Below are 21,580 nucleotides of genomic sequence, written 5' to 3'. Positions count from 1 at the left end.
AATGCTTAACACAACTGAAATGAATACAAGGTATGCCCCCCACACTTTACTAGGTTGCAGAGTTGCTTTACTCTTACTGTAAGTATGCCTAGATAATTTGTAATTGTATAAATAATTTATGTGTAGGCCCATTAAATAATACCAAATAAATGTTCCAGCTGGCTTGACTGCTTTGCAATTGAGTCTCCGAGATGGTACTCCCTGTAGACCTCGGTCAACCACAGAATAGACAATCGGTTGAGTTGACATGCCCGTCAGCCTCAGAGGTAACCTGATGCTTTGGCCAGCTTATCTATACCAAACCCAAACCTCCATGGAAGACAGATCACCTCTACCCTGCAGATTCTGCTTGTAAGCTACTTGCAACAATGAGAGTAACAATGCACACTGTGTCAATCTTATTACATTACATGGGTCCTAAAAGTAATAAGGCCGGACGGCCCTCTATCATGCCTGTTCCACATGGTGTAACTCAGGTCCACTGTGCCATCGTGTGTCTATCCAGCTCAAGCTGAGGGCAGTCTTTATCACCTAGTATGCCAAACCATAGTGCCTCGCCTGGTGTCTGACTGATCTGGATCTGGATGACATTAGTTGACCTTATACAACCTTCCAACTGCAGACAATTACTGAAGCCAGGTGCTGTGGGATGCCGAAGTGTATAAACAAGAAAAGTTCTGGTGCATGAACTTCTGCTATCATGTGGCATGTGGGAGCAGTGAGCTCATTCATTAATGTTTGCTGTATACCATGGTGTCAAATTAATACATTGATTTTGTCTAGTTATGAGCTTTAGTTAAATGTAGGACCATCTTTCAAATTAGTGCCTGAAGTGTTTCAGGAATATTAAGACATTTTCTCTCATTCAAAAGACTCACCAAGTGTTTTGACATCTTTGGTGGTTGTTATTGTGTTATTGCAACAGAGACTTCTTGTGATAGACATTCTACAACTGTATCTTGCACACATTACAAACATACATTTGCACTGTTACTTCTGCACTTTATATCCACTTCACGTGTACTTGTCTTGATACTATGCCTTATTTGTATATTGCATTTTGTATATTATGTTAATACGTGGATATGTGCCTTTATGTATATTGTTGTCTATATTGTACAGTATGTGTCTGAAAGTGATTGATAATGACTGACTGACTATTATTGTGTTACATGCTCCAAATGTAAAGCACTTTGAGCTGCATTCTGTGTATGAAAGGTGCTATACAAATAAAGCTTATTATTATTATTTATTAATATTGTCTATTGAATGTTTTACTACTACATGTCTATTTATACTACTACATGTCTATTTGTTGAATGTACAGAGAGTTAACACCTACCTAAGTCATTCCTTGTATATGTAAATATACTTGGCCAATAAAACTGATTCTGATTCTGAACTGTCCTGTGGGCTGGTTGGCAAAGCTGTGTCACTGAAAACATATTTTGTGATGCTGTTGAAAGCTGGTCAGAAATCTTTTCAAAGAAATCTGCTGAGCAGAGGTGCAATTGATGAGTAACATCCAGACAAATGTCAGCCTGGCTTTCATAGAGCAAATACATAACACCAGGGGTCGACAATAATGGTTGCCCTTGGCTACCAAATTGTTACAGGTGGCAACCAGATTTGATTGGCTTTGGCAACAACAACCTCATCATGCCTGGTTGAGAAGCTGGCAACCACAAGTTAACGTTGAGCCCTGCATAACACACAGTACTAGAGTTTAAGAATAGGAGAGTCTAGCTCATTACTGCTACAGGGAACATGCACTGCATCCTAAAATCCTGTGTTTCTGCCTCTCACAAACCAATACACTTTCATAAGGGGCCGATTTGGCTGTCTTGCATCTCCCGGTGTCAGGGGATTTCCTATCTGAGCTGCATTTCAACACCGTCCCCAGTGAATGGGCGTGCCGCGTGTCTCTAAGTCTGCCCCAAAACATACGCCCACTCCCAACACGGTTGAGACGGATTGGCCCGCCTTGGTACTGCAAACCCATTATCAAATGGTTAGGAGACGGGCACATCAGTAGGGAAACCAAAATAACCTAACCGACCGTGCCCGCTAAATGATGAGGTGGAGCAGTAGTTAGCACAACCGTGTGGTTAGCGTTAAACACAGTTCAATCATTGAGTGATCACTTTCCATTCACTGTGGGCAGAAACAAACTTGATCATCTTCATCACCTCTCTGCTACAAAACTCCAGTCTCTCTCGCACCACTGGGAATATAGAAATTGACATTTGATTTTTGTACACATTCCACCAGAGGAATTGCAATATCCTGTGCCCCATTTTTGAGGTATCTCTCCACAGGATGTCTGCGAGACAGCGTGCTGCGCCCCAGTCACCACACACCGTGATGTTTTATAAAGCGAATGGCACTGGACCAATGACTGACTGAAGCTGTTCACCTGAGGGCCAGAGCATAGCAGTGCGATTGGCTATATGGACCAACTGGTAGCTCAGGTAAACATCATCTGGAAATTGTGTCTACTCACCAGCCTCACACCAGTAGTCACTCACGAAAGGATCTCTGGTCAGTACAACATGAACTTTCCAAATCAAAATGGTCTGCATTCACTTCCATGGTAAAAGGATGGGAAAAGTTAGGCTTTAGAGGTTTATAAAAACAGAATCCTCAGAACACCTGGCCTAAACGGACTTTAACAACTGTAAAATAAAGCGCAACCACACAGTTCAATCATTTTAAACATATTTTATTGCAACCAAAAAAAAAAAACCCAGTAAAGTACCAAACAATACAGTGTTTACAGTAAAAAAATATTTTTTTTCAGGTAAGCGTAAGCTTCATAGCTTGTGTAACAGCATAGAAAACAGCTATTTTCAGCATGTAGACTTTCTGTCTTACAGGCACTTCAGAGTAACCCCCCCCCGCCCCTCACAGTTCAATATCAATATCATTGTAATATTATATACACAACAAAAGGTTGAACAAACCTTTACCCTTCAGTTTCCGTCAGCCTGTGAGGAACCGGCATACCGGTATGCACTAAGTAAGGGAGGTCCTAATTTCTTTGTGTGGTTTTGGTGTATGGTCCCACATCAACTGAAATGGAGTTCAATGGAAAAGCAACTGCTCTGTGTTTCATTTCTGTGCAACACTTAAAAACAGAACACATCTGTTTCAAGGATGATCCACATGCCACTCCAATGCAACCAGATGACTCCAAGGACATTAAACACACACATAGGACATCTTTGACATTCAACAGAAAGCAAAGATCTTTGACATTCAACAGAAAGCAAAGATCTTTGACATTCAACAGAAAGCAAAGATCTTTGGCTCTCCTATCCAGCTGAAACAGACCTGAAAAGGTCTTCTGTCTGATTGTCGGTGCAGGTCTACGGTAAACAAGCTGATGCTTCTAACTAAGGAAGTTAGCAACATACAGACATTTTTCACCTTAACGTTCCCCTGATCTCAATAACCATCGTCCCAGGATTTTGGATTTGCTGAGATGCATGAGCATCTCTGCTCGTCTCCCCTTCTTTCAGGCTTGTTAAGGCTTAACCATGTGCTACTATGATACAGCAAACCCCCAAACAGGGCTAAGAAGTCCAGCTGATGCCTTTGAGCCCCAGCGAGTGCAGCATTCTGTCTACAGAGCGAGTGTTCTGTTCTATTCTGTCATTAAGCCATTATGATGACAGAGAGTTCCAGAGGGAAGACGAAGAGAAAGGGCCCAGAAGGGGACTGGCCTAAGTGTGAAGGGATAGTGCACACATTAGACATGGTGTGACTAACAGGTGGGTTTAAATCTGCGACTGAGCATGAAGGACCACACATATAAGACATATACTGTAAGTGTTTGTGTGTGTGTGTGTGTGTGCGAACATACATGTATGTTTGGTGCTCAGCAGTGAAGAGAGATGCTCAAGAGGAAGTTCAGGACGGGTTTAGCAGTTCCAATAATGCTCCCACAGCACCAAAATAACCCTGCGTAAACAAGAACACACACACACACACACACACACACACACACACACACACAGTTAGAGAGATGCGTCAAGAGACAAATGACCCTTACTTTTAGAAGCATCAGAGTTTACGTTAGCCGGCTACAGCCGGAAATTGTCCGGTTTCACGCGTAGTTGTCCCGCAGAAAAAAATTATAAAAACGTCATATAAGCCTACAATATGTTACCACGACAACTTAATATAAACTTGAAACTATGACACGTTCGTTTTTTATTTCAAGTTTGCCCAAGTAGCGGAATAAGCTTTCATTCTAGAAAAGGCTAAGGAGGAGTTGCAGTTGCGTTTGCTAATTTATTGAGCAGGTTTTCAAGTCATTTATTGGGACATTTTGTGGGGAGGAATCCAGGGCAACTAAAGATCTCACAACCACCGTTCTAAAACTTTCAGTGAGGGTCTGTGTATCCAGTGTATCCTGTGTATGCTTCGTTTTATAGCTACCAGATCTGTAAGGAGGGGCCGCTGGGTGTGAGAGAAAAGGGGGTATGATCGTGCAGTAATGAACTTATACAAACAACGATTTTGTGCCTTTTTTTAAGCTCACCTATGCCGACCGCAAAACATTACCGATCCACTGGGAATTCTCCCGACTCCCACGATTCTCCACTAATGCGCTTGTGTAGCATTACAGGCTAGTCTGTTTGCAATGTGTGCGCAGCAGCTTGCGCAACTTAATGAAAGTATGCTTCTCCGCTGCTTGTGCAAAGCTGATCCTAAACAAACTGCTGGTGCTGACGACGCTTAATAAACTGCATTGTGGAAATATTTTGTGCCGTTTAAATATATAGGAATCTATGACTATTTGAAACATAGCCCGGCAGATGTTCTGTATGTCCGGTACCGGTTCTGGAAAATTATCGGGCATTTTGTCTGGCCAAAAAAAAATCCAGCGAAAGCACTGATATACATATACATATACACACACACAAACACAACACAAAAAAGCCATGCTTGTATGTGAAACACACACACACACAGACCTCATGTTTCAGGAAAAGAGCCTTCAGTTGTCCTTTGCTCCAATAGTCCATGGCATAAGCCAGCAGTTTCATAGACAGTGTGTTCACTCTCAGGAAGTTCCCCACAAACACAACTCTCTCAATTTTCTGATGAAAAACACACACACAAACACACACATATGCTTTATCATTATACATTAGCATAAACACAAACCCTATTCACACTTACAGTTACACAACAAAACTATCTAATGTCTAGATTACACTTCTGAATTGCATACATAATTTGAAATGAATGATTTTGTTAAACATATTTTTGTAAGTTTTATGCGTTCCTTAGTTTCAATCTTTTTTTTTTTTTTTTAATCTTGAAAGCATTTTGGTACAAACAAATATAAATCTGACTTGACTTGACTAATTGTCTTTGCAGGTAACGAATGCAGGATCATGATGCTTGTATCGTACTTCAGGCATGATTAGGCTTGGTGACTGTATGATGGCAGTATTTCCTGTCTGCATCCCAAGCTGTCTGATGTGTGTAGTTGGTCTCTACGCTCTCATAGCCCTGTACAATGCTGCTTGATCAGATTCCACAAGGCAGCACTGTAAAGAGGCTGAGAGAAGAGAGAAAGACCTGTGTGTTGTGTGTGTGTTAGGCGGGTGTGGATGTGTGTGTGTGTGTGTGCGTTGAGTGGCAGCATGTACTGTACCTCGTTGAGAGCACACATGCGTGTGATGGAGCCGATGTTGTTAGTGATGGTGACCAGGGTCGCTCGAGCCAGATCCTCCTTGGACACAGACTCTCTCTTTTCTTTGCTCATCATATTCCCAAAACTAAACATGGGCAAACAAAAACGAACACACAAAATCAGAATGACCTATATGGCCCACAAACTAAGGTCAGCATCAATACATCCCACATGAACAATACAAATTTTTAAACTTCCCTGTGATGATACATCTGTTGAGGATTTCAAAATCATTCCAAAAAGTCATATGTGAGACACATGAGGCATGAAAAAACAATGACGCTTTTTGAGAGTCTTTAAGTGACATCACTTCAAAACAGTCTCAGAGATGCTTAAATATCAAATCATCCACAGATGTGTGTGTGTGTAGTATTTTACTCAATTAAATATTGACTGTGAATTTGAATGTGCGTGTGATTATGTGTATGTGTGTGAGAGAGAACAACTGCAAAAGAAGTACATGTGCATGTGTGTGTGCCTAACGGTGTGCCTATCTTGAAGTATTTAAGTAAGTAACACAATACCTGGAAGCCACGGCCCACCCTGGCAGGCCAAACCTCTCGTAATCCCCCCCGTAGATGTCTTTGACCAGCTTATCCACATGTGTGCTCTCCCCCAGCGAGGCCATCTCCAAAGCCTCCTCAAAGGTGCTGCAGCCAGTCAGCAAGCAGCACAGGCCCAGGAACGTACCACCACCCAGGCTGAGAAGGGATGGGACAGACCAGTCACAGTCAAACTCTACGACTAAAGGGTACCGTAATTTCCCAACTATTAGCCGCGGCTTATACATTGATTTTGCAAAATTTCTTCAGCTATGAGGTTAATACACAGGGGGCAGTTAATACGGTATTAATATGGTTTTGTTTCATTTAACTTGCATAAAACACTGTCCTGCGGCTTATACACAATGTGGCTAATACACAGGAAATTGCTACTGTATCTACATTATCATTTGATTTAAATCAGAGTGGGGGACATTTTGTTGGTGAACCTGGTTTTGACCATGGCATTGATCAGACAGTAATTTAGATAATCTCCTTGCATGAAGTGCAAGGAAGTGACAGATGCAGTGGTAATTCCTAGCTATGGTCTCCTCTGCAGTTTAAACGTTATACTAATGCTGTAGTTATAACTCTGTAGTTAAATAGTTTAAATGTTCAAATGTTAATAGCTTAAATGTTATTCTGCTTTGGATAAAAGTGTCCACCAAATGGATAAATGTAAATGTAAGTGCAAAAGAGATTTAAGGGCATTTCCTTGATGAGCCCATTCAGGGGGAATGGTATTTAGACTGGGGGCATTATTAAGTTAGAGAATATTTAAAGACTAAAAGTGAGTATGCCTCTTCCATTGAAAACGGCATCATCTTGTACCACCGAGAGTGGTGCCTTCATCAGACACAATCAACCACATAAACCTGGCGTGTCTTGACTAGTGAGTACCTGGTTCCGGTGACACGCCTGTAATTGTCTTTGGAGTAGACAGCCAGGATGCTGACTCCCGAGCCGATGTTGACCAGCAGGAGAGGGTAGGGGTTCTCCAGGGGAAAAGCCTTCTCCTCACAGTGCTCCAGGTCTGTGGGAGTCTCGAAGTAGTAGCACTCGGAGGGCACCACCGAGTCGATGTGGAGGACGCCGCGGATCAGGCACTCCAGCTCGTCCAGCTTGCACAACTCTAGATCTGCCATCTTGAGACACAGACAGAACAACTGATTTTATGAGCTGCTGTTTTTCTGCACAACAATCATGAGCAGTTTGTGTAAGACTGTCAAAGTTGAAGCTTCCTTGGGCTGAGATACAACAAAATTATAAAATACGTAGACACTATATCGACAAATGTATTGGGACGCCTGTCATTACACCCACAGGAACTTCAATGACATCTCATTCTATATCCATAGGTATTAATATGGAGTTGCCTATTTATTCAGAAGAGTTTTCGTCAGGTTAGGCACTGGTGTTTGACAACCGGGCTGGCCAAGTCTGTTCTAGTTCACCCCAAAGGTGTTTGGTTGTGTAGAGCAGTGGTTCTCAAATGGGGGCAGTGGCGTCATGCCCATTGAAGTTAAGGGGGCACGTGCCCCCTCGGATTTTTCGTCCTTGATAATTTTTTTTATCATAACTTTGTTCCTATTATGCTCCATAATAAGCCAGAGCCTATAACGACTCAAATGTATTCTTCTAGATGTGTAATAAACCGTAGCAAAATAGCTGATTAGATTTGCAGTGACTACAAAATCCAACCTAATAACATTAGGCCTACCAAGGAATTGCGTTGGATGTTTCTCCACTTGTTCTCTTCACGTATCTGGCTGCTAATCCATGTAATGAAATGGGATAGGCTACCCGTTCAAAAGGAGGCTTAAAGTTGTTTTATATAGGATCGCTATGACCGTGATGTAGAGGGCAAGAAAGTATAATAGTCTCTCTCGTGCTCATAACTTAGGTTATTATCAGGTCACTTGCTCATGATTTGCAGATAGCAACTTACAAATGAGGTAGCCTATTGCTTGCCATAATGGTCATGAAAAATATATTAGCCTATTAGTAAAATATTCAAATATTTAGGGTTAACCTTACTCAGCACTGAAACTTCTTTCAAAGTCCTTCATCACATGAATTAAGATTACAATAATTTAATTTCTGAGCACCACAAAGTCAGACCTCAGCAACTTTTTTAATGTAAGATTGTTCTTAGGTCACATATCAATCAAATCATAACAACTGCAATGATACTGTTTTTAAAATCATGTGTAGTAGGCCTAAGTGTAAATGTGTGTGTCAAAACATGCTTTAATAAGCTGAATTTGAGCTTACAGTTCTTTCACCAACCTATGTGTTTTACATTAACTTACAAAATAGATACTTTAGCTTAGTCCTCAGATAGAGGATGGTAGCTGCTTGCTCTGTTAAGGTATTTCTGTCCCTCCCAAACTGCATTGAAATTGTATGTTTAGCAGCATACTGGGGGAGAAATCACCGGCCCCCCTCTAACAGGAACCCCCCCCTCCCCGAAAAAAATTGCCTGATTGTGCCCCCTCTGAATTTTGCCTTGCATGACGCCCCTGAATGGGGGTACGTGTACCCCTGGGGGTACGTGAAGGCACTCCAGGGGGTAAGTGAGATTTTAACCCTTAGAACCCGATTGATGCAAAGTGCGTCAAAAACTCACCCTTTCTTCTCTGTTACATTGCTCCGCAACTGTTCATCGCAGCGAGATTGCATGACAGAGCAGAAGTAGAGCTTTCCAACGAGACAAAGCACTTGTCTGTACGTTAAAGTATGAAAATAAAAAAAATCATGAAATTAAATCAAATTGCACCATATTTACAGTCTTTACTTCTCTGCGTTTACCTGCGCACCCATTACTCTCTTTTGATTTTAGATATGGCAAGCATATCAGATGAAAGAGGAGACACAGGGCTATCCATTGATAGCAAGTATGTTGATCCTTCTGGCTTATGAAATCAGACAAAGTGACTACAAAATAATAACGTCATGTACAAAAACCAATGCTGCACACCCATTACTCTCGTTTGAATTACTCGCGGACCTGTGATCGGATAGATATGCCACGCATGTCAGATGAAAGAGGAGACACGGAGCTATCATTTGATACCAAGTACATCCTTCTGAGTTATAAAACAGACGAAGTGACACCAAAATAATTACTTCATATAACTCGACTTACCTCACGTTTTTGTCTGTTTTTGTAGCAAAGCATGTTTATAATCAAACGCTATTGTGTGTTTCTCTATGGCAAAGCATGTTCATAATCCGGTTTTGAGATCCTACCAAATTCCTGCATGGCATCCAATTCAAGGCTCATATTGCATCCCAATTTGTTCGGCAAAGAAACACCTTTTTTGCTTTTACTTTGTTCATGGCAATGCAGTAAAAAGTAGTATCATGAATCATGAGTGCAGACACCATAGGCACACACAGACTATAACACGTAAAAACGGTCAAGTCAGGTCAGATCAGTTCGTGTCACAGATATGGAGCGCAGAAAGGTCATTAAATCACTAAATAAAAAAATGGCATTTATTTCTGTAAGGCACACACCACATATGTCTGTAAATTGCTCAGCCCCAGAGAATTCCTCCACCATGGCAATGATATTGCCAGATTCAGGACAGTCTGCTACACACACATGAAATGCATGTAGAGCTATGAGCTTGCTGTGGTGAGATACATGTCAAAATATAAGAATTTTTATGTTTTTATATTTTAATTCTTTAAAATATAGAATTTGAAATGCTAGTACTAATACATGAAATGATGGCAGATCTGGATAGCCTAGACTCTGCTGAAAAAAACAATATATAATATGTGTGTGTGGCACTTACAATGACCAGAATAAATCCTTATAAATAAAGGTTGTGAAAATGCCCTAAAAAACAGCTTAGGGTTAATATATACATAGATTTAAAAAATAAAATCCATGTAAAAATACTTTAAAACAATTATTTAATAAATATTTCAGGAAAATATAAGTTCATAAAATTAATTTTATATTTCAGTAGGCTATTCAATTTCATTATCCTAAAAACCCAGAGTCCCCCCATACCAGGATGGTTTGACCCAACACCTTTAAGGACCTTGCTTTGTGCACTGCGTACAGTCATGCTGGTGCAGGGAATAGTTAACACTAGAAATCTAGAAGGCTAGACAATCATATGCTTCCAACTCTTTGGGAACAGTTTCGGAATGCCCTTTTCCATTCCAGCATAACTGTATCCTGGTAGTGTTAATTTCGTCAGATGAGACGAGAGGAAATATGTTCGTCAACGACCTTTTTTTTCATGACTAAGACGAGACGATGACGAGACGGCAGTAATGTCCTGAAACACTGACTAAGACTATCTTAAGATGCATTATTGTTGACGAAAAAAGACGAGACTAAAATGTTTTGCATGAAATAAAAACTAAGATAGAATCTCTCTTCATTTTCGTTTTCAAAATGATAAGACAGAATATCTAGCTGTTATGTTTTCAAAATATTCCGAATGTTCAGCTTTCCTGTAGGCTAGTCTACGTGCTGTTGCTGCAACCCTGTGGCTGCAACACGAAACTACATGGAACAAGAACACTGCAATTTCTGCCAGAGTTAGCAAGCTAACTACCTAAGCTTTATGCCACAATGCTACATACCCAGAAGTTGAAGCTTCTCTCATACAAATTAACATCCCCCAGAATGTCCATACAAAAATGTTCATAATGTAATGTCAACTATTTAACTAGTTAGACTGATGATGCAAAGTTTGCTAGCAAGTAAGCTAATATGGAAAGTTCGCTAGCAAGTTAGCTATGGCTAAGATGGAGAGTCTGTTTGGGGAATGTGTTGTGTTTGGGCGCATATCGCCATCTAGCGAAGCGGAGTAAAACATTAATACTTTGGCCTATGACAGTGTTTCTCAAACTTTTTCAGTTTCAGGACCACTTAACTAACCCTAGCTAAAAAAAAAAAAGATTAGACCTACTTCAACAATAGCCTATAATTAGTCTACACAATAGGCCTACTCACTGAACCACCTTGCTTATTGTCTTTGCACTTTGCTTATTGTGTGGATTCATACTGTATGATTTAAACTGGCATATCTTACATAGACAGTGTTGCAGAACTGTTGCAGAACAAGTTGGTTCAATATTGCAAACAACTCATCTATATTATATTTTACCACGTCTGCTCGCGGACTACTTGGGATAGCTTGCGGACCACCAGTGATCCCCGGACCACACTTTGAGAAACACTGGTCTACGAATATGACAGTGGTCCAGTCAAATCTTTTACTGTCTATGGTCAAATCCCAGCCGAGCTATAACTGTAGCTTGACTTACCTGTGCATGTAAACATACTGACTAGTAGTTGACATGAGTAGTTATAACAGACAAGTAGCCCTGTGGACACAAAATATTGTTTGAAAATTGAGATGTGTGAAACACCATTTGACTCAAATGGTAATAAGAAATAATTTGTTATAAAAAAAAAGACTAAAATGTGTTGACAAAAACTGACTAAGACTAAGATACCTTTAGTTTTCTTTTGACTAAAACTAGACTAAAATGACGAGACTTTTAGTCGACTAAAACTTGACTAACAATAATTATATTTGAATGACTAAATATGACAAAGACTAAAAAGGACATTTCGTACAAAAAGGTGACAAAATTAACACTACATCCTGGTGCACAAAGCAAGGTCCAGAAAGACATCGATGGGCGAGTTTGGTGTAGAAAAGCTTGACTGCCCTAACCTGACTCCGCCAGATGGATTTGCTCCGCATATCCATCTGGGAACTTTTCATTGAAGAACTTTTGGGAAGGGGCGGACATACTGGTTAGCTGATTGGATAAACCATCTGTCTATCACCACCTTTGTTGGTTATCGACGGGCCAAATCAACCAATTAGATGAACAAAGTATTCTTCTAATGCCGTTTAACATACAATTAAGTTAGGTAACGTGACAAACGTTAAGATGTTTTAACTTACCATTTATGAACCTAATCAACGACAATTCCTATCAAGTTTTCACGGTAGGCCCTACACTTCTGAAGATAGTATATTCCTCCATTATGAACTGGAATCAGCCGTGGAGGATGTCTGTGTCGTTCATTCCTCCCAGCTGCATGGCTGAGACTCATAGCTTCACAGTTTACCCAGGAACACTTTCTAATTTGAATAAAACTTGCCCGATAGCTATGCTCATCTCTGTGGATGCCGTCATGTTGTTCGTTGCGTCACACCTCAACCCGCCTCAAAGCCAACGCTGATTGGACGTTCGTTTGGTGAACTGCTCCAAATTTTCTTTAACGGAAAGTATCCAGACTGATCTGCGAGTGAAACCCTGAAGCTCGCGAGATCAGGATGGTCTCACGAGGCTATGACTGCCCCACAGAGAGAACAAGTTACTCTGTGTCATCAATTACCTTTAGGATGAACTAGAAGAGACATTTGCGAGACAGGCCTTCTTGTCCAACATCAGTGCCTGACCTCACAAATATGAATGGACAAAAATGTCCACAGACACTGTAAAATCTTCTGGAAATGTATCCCAGATGAGTGGAAACCATTATAGCTGCAGAGAGGAAATACCTAATACCTAACGTAACTTAGTAATACCTGGATATACAGTATAATGGAATGTCATTGAAGTTCCTGTGGGAGCAATGACAGGCGTCCCAATACTTTTGTCTCCATATATAAATATGTATCTACTGTCCTGAAGTAAATATCAATGCTGCCTGTGTATGTGAAAGAAAAGGATAGCGGCAGTCAGGCCTTTTAACGGCATGTTTGCATGACCCGTAACATAATGTAATCAGTGCAGCTATTACATGCACCCATTACATTCCATTACGTTTTTCATCCATGTATTTCAGTGCGTCCACCCACCTTGAGAAAGTCTTGCTCAAACTTGAAAGCGCCTCCACCGGTGGCGCAGAGCGTGGTGTGTAGGCTGGAAAAGTGCTTGTCCCGAACCATTTGTAGGAAGGCGGCCATGTCGTGCGTGGGGAATCGGATGAAGTGCAGACTGCCCGTGCGGCCGCACAGTGACAGCCCCGGCAGCTCCAGGTGCACATCTCGGATTCCGGTAGTTCCATAAGCCGTGTGGGATGTCAAATAGTGTCGGATGCTGCGCAGGCTCTCAACCTCCTCTTGCTCCTCCTCCGCTGTCACGTCTTTCGGCTCAAAGTACACTAGCTTCACCAGCGTCCCGCCAATGTCCATGCCGAACCAGGGGAATGCTAGATGTGTTACAGAAATAAGCAATGTGCATAAATAACTGTAAAGGACATGTTTAATACGCGTTTCCCCAGAGTGTAAAATACCGTGTTAAGATCAACAACATTATTGACTTTTTATTAGATGCAGGCAAAAAATGCAGGATGTAAATACTGCATGCGTATATTGGGTATCTGGCAGTGTTTCAAGGGTGGAAGTAAAGTTAACACTTTGCTGTTCAATCACATTCACCATAACAGAGCTTGAATGATGGGACTCGGGAGAGACGCCATCTTGACCGAATACAGCTGTAACGTAACAGCTACCTGGGGCATATGGTAGTAAAGCGTAATGTACACATTATAGATCAAATGAAAATTAAGTTAACGACACTGCGCTGATTAACGATTCATTTACTGCGTAGTTAATGCATGTCTTTCTACAAAGACACTTTATTTTATCAGATATTGAGGCGCAATTAATTATTTAATGAAATAGTTACCTCATGATCGAAACCCACTCTAGCATGGCAAACGTTAACGTTAACATTGCCATTGCTCGCTCAGTTTGTTCATTAAAATCATTTGCTAAATTAGCCAATTTCCCATAAATTAGCTCTATGCGAGTCTCAATTAGCTTGTTATCTAGCACTAGCTGCAACGTTAGCTCACTAGCTTCTAATACATCTGCCCGTTAGATGGAAGCTTGTGGTTTCTTGCAGCTAATATGACACAAAATGTGGAGACAGGCGAACAGTCTGGCGCAGACATGTGTATGCGACAACTATCCAGGGAAAAATGTAAATAACGCTAGATAGCCCACCATCAACCTATATAAATAACGTTAGATAGACCACCATCAACCTACATTTTGACACCCCTAATTTGACGTTAGCATGCTAGCTAAAATAATCGCTACAGGTAAAATTACCCCCGTTAACAGGGCTTAAAAACCTACGGGGCCTGTTCTTTTTTAGAGAGTCGATCCTTTGTCTAGCGATGCTCGAGCTGGATGTCCGCCGCGCGATTGAGGCACTTCCCCCGGCCGATACCGATGCGCCCTCCATGTTGGCGGCTGTAGCGGAAAAGCTAACACTACTTTGCGTTTCCTTCCATGGAGGCTGTTGTTGGTGGTGCGGCTTCTTCGGTTTAACGACTTCATCATTCTCGGTCTCCTCAGACGTTCCATCGTCAGTTTGATGACCATTCAGTTCCATTCAGAATGCGTCAAGAATAATTCTAGGCGAAGTGAATGTTTGCTAGAAAAACTGCTTTTAAACAGAACAGTAAAATAATAATCAAATTATTCCCCATTTCATTTCACATCGCGATGTGTTTATGTCTGTTTACAACACAAGAAATGCACGCCTTCGATTTGATACAGCGAGGCACGTATTGATTGACGTCCCGCTACACCAATGGCCTTTTTTCATTATGATTGCAGCATTGGTTTGAAGAAAAAACATAGAAAGCTACATATAGACCACACAAAATGAGATTAATTGAACAGATTCGTTTTTTTTATTATTAGGCTATGGTTATTAATTCACATATTTTTTCCCATGTGGATGCATTTCACAAATTCCACGATGCACTTTTGCCCTCAAAATCATCACAGAATAAGCGGGTGATGCACCTGTCTTTGTTGGAGTTTGTTTTTCAGGGAGATAGGCTACCAAAATCTCGTAGCTAAACATTTGAGCTGTAAAATTAAAGTTTTAGTGACCTCTGGTGAGCAGATGACAACACAAGGTTAGAACTTAAAACATTTTCATTGACATCATCATGTATAACGCCAGGGGTTTTCCACCAGGACATTGACCACACATTATATAATGTAAGCTGCACTGTTGGTAATCTTTTTGATGGTAAATAAATAAGCTTGGTTGTTGATAGATAGATACTTTATTGATCCCCAGGGGGAAATTCAAGGTCTCAGTAGCATACAGACATCACACACAACATGCCACGTTGATTGCACTGTGGGAAATCCTATAGCACAAGGAATGTAAAACCTACCCTGTGTATATCTGAGGGGGAAACCCAGCTGTGCACAAATCTTCAAATCACGTTTCCATAACACATCGCAACAAGCAAATCGAAAAGGAACCATTTTGGGAAGTGATCAATAAAACACGATTTCTTGCACACATCCGGCAAGTGTAAGGTCAGGCTACGCTTGTCGTTGATATAGGCTAATATTTATAGTGTCCCACTTCTTCAAATGTAGTGCCTGACTATTATGAAAGTAGACTACAGGCTACATTCCATTACACTTTTACAATTTTATCATTTGGGAAATCCCCTTCAAAGTGCTTATATTACCACAACATTGAAGTATTTACAAACACACACACAGCCCATCAAATACATCCTTCCATTCAGCTCTAAAAACACAAGCATCTCTTGATTGGCTGGAATATAGCCTAATGTATGTCTAAAGCTGAATCAATTTGGTTCAAAATGTTGTTTAAGAGCATAATTACATTAATTGGTGGAGTTTTGAGCAAGAACATTGTTTGCATTAGCAAATTGTCTTACAGTGGAAACTATTTTACACCACTGACAATGTTCAAAACAGAATGACACTTCTGTGGTTGTCTACAGACAAATCAAAGTATTGTAAATGTTGTAAGTGTTTTGAAAGATGATAAAAAAGATATATTTTATGAAGGATGTGTTTTTTAGGCTACCTTAGCTGTCTTCCTGTCAGGCCCACCTTGAGGGAAGGCTTAATAAGGTTATTAAAGGCTTTAATAAAGTTATTAAGGACCAGGAGAAAAAACATACAAAAATATAATAATCGATATTTGCTGATATGAAACACTTTTATCGTGATACCGTTTTCAGCCATATCTCCCAGCCCTACAAGGTATACAGAAAACAATGAACAATTTTCATATGTGAGATGTACTGTGCAATAAAGTTTCAGGAAGGTTTACTGTCCCAGACCTCTGTGCTCTGCATGAAGATTTTCAGACAGATAGATTAACAGATAGACAGACAGACAGAAAGACACACACACACACACACCTTATTAAAAGTGTCAAATGTACAACATTGCACTTTTGCTGATATTCGATTTCAGCTTTTCTGATTACCGATGCATCTTTTTTTAAATTTCCTGTAACGATCTGTTCTGTAGCCTACCATAATTAAACTGTTACTCTTATTGAGATGGCCTAGTTGTTGTAGATACAGGCATAACACTTTTCCTTTCATTCTACCCCTAAATGTACATGGCATGCTTTAAGAAATAATAGATATTCAAACAAGAAAAATAAGAAAATAATTGAAAGATGGTGTAGATGTAAAATATACAATCTGACATATGACATTCTCAAATTAAAGTGTAGGTCTCATCAAAAAGGATTTGTATGATGCAATCCCAATAGGTGGGGCAGATTATAGTCTTGTTTTATCTGCCAGAATTGTCCTATTTGCTGATGCTGCTAATACAATTTTGAATTTTATTTTGTGCTTCCCAATTCGTTTGACTTGAGATGTTTTTGGAATTGGAATATGAAAGATTGTTGACAAATCACAGGGGCTCTCAGAAGGACATGGATGAGCAACGTCCAGTAAAAGGCCATGAAGGTGGTGTGGATTTGCTGAAGAGATACTCTCTTAATGAAAGTGATTAAATACAATTGTCACAAGGATTGGATGGGGTTTCAGCTGCATCACAGGTGCTCATTTGCGGAGTTTCCAAACAATGAAAAATGCACAGATCCCAACAGCTGCAGCTGCTGCTGGAATGAGAGGAACATTCTGAAGGACTGGTATGAGACTTGCCATGGACATCTCTCTCAGCGCCCCTTTCTCCTGATGTCTGCTCTCTTCTCCTTGTGATTCGTTCCCCATCTTCTCAGTAATGACTTCAGTCTTTGTGCCACATCTCAAATGAACTCCATTTTCCAGAATGCTCTGTGTGAGGCTGTGTTGGTTTGTGTTAAGCTGCTGTTGTGTTTCACTGTGGTTCATCACAGACATCTCTTGGCTGGAAACTTTGCTTTCCAAACGGCTTGGAATCTGGCCATCATAATTCTGGATTGACGGCTCCTGAGAAAAATGGATTACATATGCCTCTGTTCCTTGGTCCGCCGAGTTACGGCGCACTGATTCAAAGTGATCCTCTATTGAGACGTGATTTGGAGAGAGGGCAGGGTCATCTACAAGACCATCTGACTGGCAGCTGGGACTCCCACTGTTATGGATATTAACTGATCCTCGGCTGTGGTTAGCTTCAGTAAAATTAGATACTTGATCTGACTGTAAGACAGGTGCAGGGCAAACCTCAGGCTCTTGAGTTACACTCAATTCAAGGTCATCGGAGGTCAGAGAACAAGGTTCGGCAGCAAAACTTTGTAGAACTCCAGGCTTGCTGAAGAACTCGTCCTCCGGATCACTGTCAATCGGTCTGGGAAGCGTCCGGTGTGTCATGGCAACCACAGGGGCAGAGACCGGAACAGTAGCAGGAGGGGCGATGTTCTTTGTGCCATGCGGTGGACGATGGACCTCGCGGTCTTCATATGATGCTGTGGGATGCCGGTGTGTGCTGCTGACCTGAGAAAAGAAAATGACTGTGAATTATAGTATGTGACAGAAAAGATGTGTGTGTATGTGTGTGTGAGTGTGTACATTTTCTTTCATTAGTGGCAGTGAAAATGTTACATTTGTTTGCATCTGTGTTGCAATTGCGTTTATTATCTGTTTGTGCATGTTTAAAAATGTGTGTACCTGGTGCAATGTTGGATTTGAGGTGTCTTCTGATTTTTGCTGGAGTGGGTTCCCTTTGCAGCTGGGGGAGCATGTTTCCTGGATGGCGAGTTTGGTTGGCTGGGGGCGCCCTGGGCTGTTCGTGTGAAGGGGGGTCTGTGGATCTGGTGACAGGCTGGGGGGCTCGGAGATATCTGCGGGAGTGACACCACTCTTGGGGGCATTTGTGATGTCAGGCTCAGGAGTAACAGCAAGGCGTTGAGCCTGGGCTACTTCTGGCTGGAGGACCTGTGCCGCAGGTGCAGCTGATGGACTGTTTACAGGTGGCACTAGTACCAAACTAGGGGCGGATGCAGTACTGGCAGCCACATTGGGATGGAAAGCTGGCTGGTTACTGGTGTTCGGGTAGATGAGAGACTCAGTAGGCACATTAGGAGGGTATGGACGCTCTGGGGTCCTACTGGGAGGGAATGCAGACCTTTCAGATAGTGTGGGGAGGGGGGCAGATTGGACAGATACTGATGGATGGACTGGTGGATGGGCAGCAATACTTGAGGGAGTAAGGACGTGTGGAGATGTTACAACAGCTGGTCCGGCAGATGGTGCCACAGGTTTCTGCCTCTGTTCTGAGAAAACATACAAAGAGAAATTATGTAACATTTCTTCTGATGAAAAATACAATAATTGTGATTACAATGTGCCCCGCTATAACAACATAACATAAGACATACTGAAGGGCCGGCACTAAGACTCAAAATCAGCATGATACCATATTGGCCATAATGTTGTACAGTATGTTTGATTGTATTGTGTGTGTGTGTGTGTTTGATTGTATTGTGTGTGTGTGTGTGTGTGTGTGTGTGTGTGTGTGTGTGTGTGTGTTTATTGTTTAGAGAGTTACTGGGTTGTTTCAGGGCCTCGTATGCTTCGCTCATCTCCTGGGCGAGTGTAGGGTGCTCACACTCCTCCAGAGCCCTGATGAACTCCTCAGGCCAGTTTTCCCGCCGCGTCAGGTTATCCAGCAGCTGTGACATGGCATATGTGTTCCCCATTCTTCTAAATGCTGCTTCCACTTCTTCCTACATCAGGAAAAGAGGTGTGCAATACTAATAATGAAAAAGTGAACACGGGCACATAACACCAAAGAAAGAAGAGGTCAACACTCATGACTTTGTCTATTTTGGCAACAAATGGCAAGGGTTAATTTTAGGCTATGTATTTTTTTTATCAATGGCATGACCCTTTAATGCATTGTTTGTATGTTTTAGATGTTGCTAACTTGCTATGTTTGTGTAGGAAATATTAAGCATACCATGTCCGTTGTGGTCAGACAGGGTAAGTGCAGCAGTATTTCCAGTGCTTTCACCTCATTGGCAATACGGGACCTATTCCGACGGATGAAGCCATTCTTAAGTTTATCACTGGCGTAAGTCATTGTTCAACTGATAGAGAGAGAGAGGGGAAAACAGAGTGAAAATATATTATGCCTAGATCTACTGAATGTGTATGAGACCGTATTAGAATCACATGTGTGTGTGCACACACACACACACATACTTAAGCAGCCCACTTAAGTTTAGTATCCATAGAATGAACTGAAACATTTCCACAGATTAAGAACTCTATAATGTCACTGAATGAGGGTAATGTATATCATTTAAAAAAAAATAAAAAACATGCAATTGTTCAGCCACAAACTATGATGAACCTCAGAGATAGGCTTGCATGTAATCTGAGTCTTTGTCATTTTAGTTGTCCTGAGTACTACCCATATAGCTGCTGTTGCCAGAAAAGGTCAGACCTTGAATTGGTTTGGATATTTCATGAAAATGTATTACAGTTTTTCTCTGTTGCTTTGGTGCATTTCTCAAATCATCATTAATGTTTGTATTGCAGAACAGTTGGTAGATTACCTGCAGAAGCATGTATCTTACTCAAAATACTCAGTCTATGTCTCAAAAGCAAGAATTTATACCAATGAAACTGTCAGTGATATCAATATGACAAGTCCTTACACTGTTGTTTATGTCAAGATAGACAAATTGCTTTGTCTTGTTGTCAATATGACAGTTTACTCTATTTTCTATGAACAATGTGCAAGGTAGCACTATTTTCTTTGTGGCATAGCTATTTTAAAACTACAAAGTTACACATAATTGTGTGTGGAGGGGATCGATTGCAAGAGAGTGGATATGTTTCAAAGTTTTTACTGTTGACGGACATTTTAACAGTGTAAAGAAAACAAAGGCTTTTACAGCATTGTGCAAATGAGATATATTACCAATATAGTCTAAAACGCCCTTTAGTCAGAACTGTGCACCACTGTAAGCTTACATCTTTCTAATACACCTTGACATTTGCTACACAGACTATGACAACTAGTCATGACAGCTAGTTCAACACTGCATGTAATGACTCAAACGATGAAATAAGGCCAATTTGATTAACTGGGTGGACTATTCAGCATGAAAGTGCATTTTGACCAACAGGACATTAGCAATTGAAAATGTCAAAAAGAGCAGCCATGTGTACAAAATCAGTTTCAAGGATGTACTAAAGCATTGCTGTTTTGTCAAGATAGGGAGACATTGCTTTAATGATGTGCACAAGTGATGAGATGATATGGAGTTTGAACAAGCAGTTTTGAGAATTTCAATTCTGATCTGAGAAATGCGCCAAAGCGACTGAGAAAAACTGTAATTTCATGTAATGTGCCATGACATAAATAAAGGTAGCCTACTATTTCAGCAGGCTACTGATCTGTCATAGCCTAATACATAGTAAAATACTTAAACGCTTATGCACTCAAAATTAGTAGGCATTCGTTTGCCTTTTAATTTGGCACCCATAGGCCTTGGGGAAATGGAGATAAGGCTTGGTTGTGATGATGGGGTAGCTATGTTGTCCTGAATTCTTACTTTCAGTTTCGAGTTACAGATTCTTTACAAACGGAATCTGAAGAAGAGCACTTCTATAAACTGATAGGAGAAACAAACAGTAGGCCTATCCCCATGACAAGTTGCGTTCTAGAAATCCATTTCGTTCTGTACGCGAGCTTCTGGGTACCCATATTATTAGTGTTGCGTGACCAAATATTATTTCTCCGGATGACGTGACAGCGGTCGCCGTATCCCCATGCCTGCCTGCCTGCCTGCCTGCATACAGAAACGGCAGACCACTAACTGTAAATAGTTACATATTGGAAAGTCCTCGAAGTGGACGCATTCCTGAAAGTGCCTTACCTGTTGAGGGTATCAATGCCAGGGTGTATGTGCTCTCAACCTTTTCGCGATTTCACTTTCTCATTTAGCCTGCGCAGGATACGCAACACTCTTCCTTCCTCTACTATCCAGACGCACACTACGTGATGTGAACGCGCCTACACAGCGCACTCAAGAGGACAGGAGTCAAACAAACAAAACGTGG

The 21,580-nt window shown here is 41.1% G+C and overlaps 2 protein-coding genes across 3 annotated transcripts; both read right to left on the bottom strand.

Annotated features, from left to right (window-relative positions):
* Window positions 1–2,706: 2,706 nt before the first annotated feature.
* LOC143139749 (pantothenate kinase 3-like) lies at window positions 2,707–14,805 on the bottom strand. 2 transcript variants are annotated; one of them, XM_076300472.1, is made up of 8 exons: window positions 14,394–14,805; window positions 13,107–13,459; window positions 7,153–7,397; window positions 6,235–6,411; window positions 5,672–5,795; window positions 4,983–5,108; window positions 3,866–3,963; window positions 2,707–3,725 (listed from the first exon to the last, which is right to left on the bottom strand). In XM_076300472.1, exons 1-7 carry the CDS (start codon window positions 14,650–14,652, stop codon window positions 3,913–3,915), a joined length of 1,335 nt encoding a protein of 444 aa, XP_076156587.1. In that variant the 5' UTR covers window positions 14,653–14,805; the 3' UTR covers window positions 2,707–3,725; window positions 3,866–3,912. The 2 variants fall into 2 exon arrangements, with proteins under 2 accessions (XP_076156587.1, XP_076156586.1); XM_076300471.1 differs by having other exon boundaries at window positions 2,707–3,963.
* Window positions 14,806–14,976: 171 nt separating this feature from the next.
* Window positions 14,977–21,499, bottom strand: LOC143139748 (uncharacterized). Its single transcript, XM_076300470.1, has 5 exons — window positions 21,397–21,499; window positions 19,467–19,596; window positions 19,056–19,233; window positions 18,176–18,780; window positions 14,977–18,001 (listed from the first exon to the last, which is right to left on the bottom strand). Exons 2-5 carry the CDS (start codon window positions 19,587–19,589, stop codon window positions 17,129–17,131), a joined length of 1,779 nt encoding a protein of 592 aa, XP_076156585.1. The 5' UTR covers window positions 19,590–19,596; window positions 21,397–21,499; the 3' UTR covers window positions 14,977–17,128.
* Window positions 21,500–21,580: the final 81 nt, after the last annotated feature.

Source organism: Alosa pseudoharengus, unplaced genomic scaffold (assembly GCF_046254945.1).
Source record: "Alosa pseudoharengus isolate Yale_2024_CS ecotype anadromous, Long Island Sound unplaced genomic scaffold, YU_APseudo_1.1 YU_APseudo_1.1_scf_22, whole genome shotgun sequence".
In the NCBI taxonomy this organism is placed as follows: domain Eukaryota; kingdom Metazoa; phylum Chordata; class Actinopteri; order Clupeiformes; family Clupeidae; genus Alosa; species Alosa pseudoharengus.
This window is presented reverse-complemented; position numbering and strand designations above follow the sequence as displayed.

Coding starts and splice junctions, on each gene's coding strand:
- LOC143139749 (XM_076300471.1), bottom strand. CDS start 14,652: ATGGAACTGAATGGTCATCAAACTGACGATGGAACGTCTGAGGAGACC. Junction 6,412..7,152: donor AGGCGTGTCACCGGAACCAG/GTACTCACTAGT, acceptor ATCCCTTCTCAG/CCTGGGTGGTGGTACGTTCC. Junction 3,964..4,982: donor CTCTTTTCCTGAAACATGAG/GTCTGTGTGTGT, acceptor TTGTTTACGCAG/GGTTATTTTGGTGCTGTGGG.
- LOC143139748 (XM_076300470.1), bottom strand. CDS start 19,589: ATGACTTACGCCAGTGATAAACTTAAGAATGGCTTCATCCGTCGGAAT. Junction 19,234..19,466: donor GTCTGACCACAACGGACATG/GTATGCTTAATA, acceptor TTCCTGATGTAG/GAAGAAGTGGAAGCAGCATT. Junction 18,781..19,055: donor CGAGGCCCTGAAACAACCCA/GTAACTCTCTAA, acceptor ATGTTTTCTCAG/AACAGAGGCAGAAACCTGTG.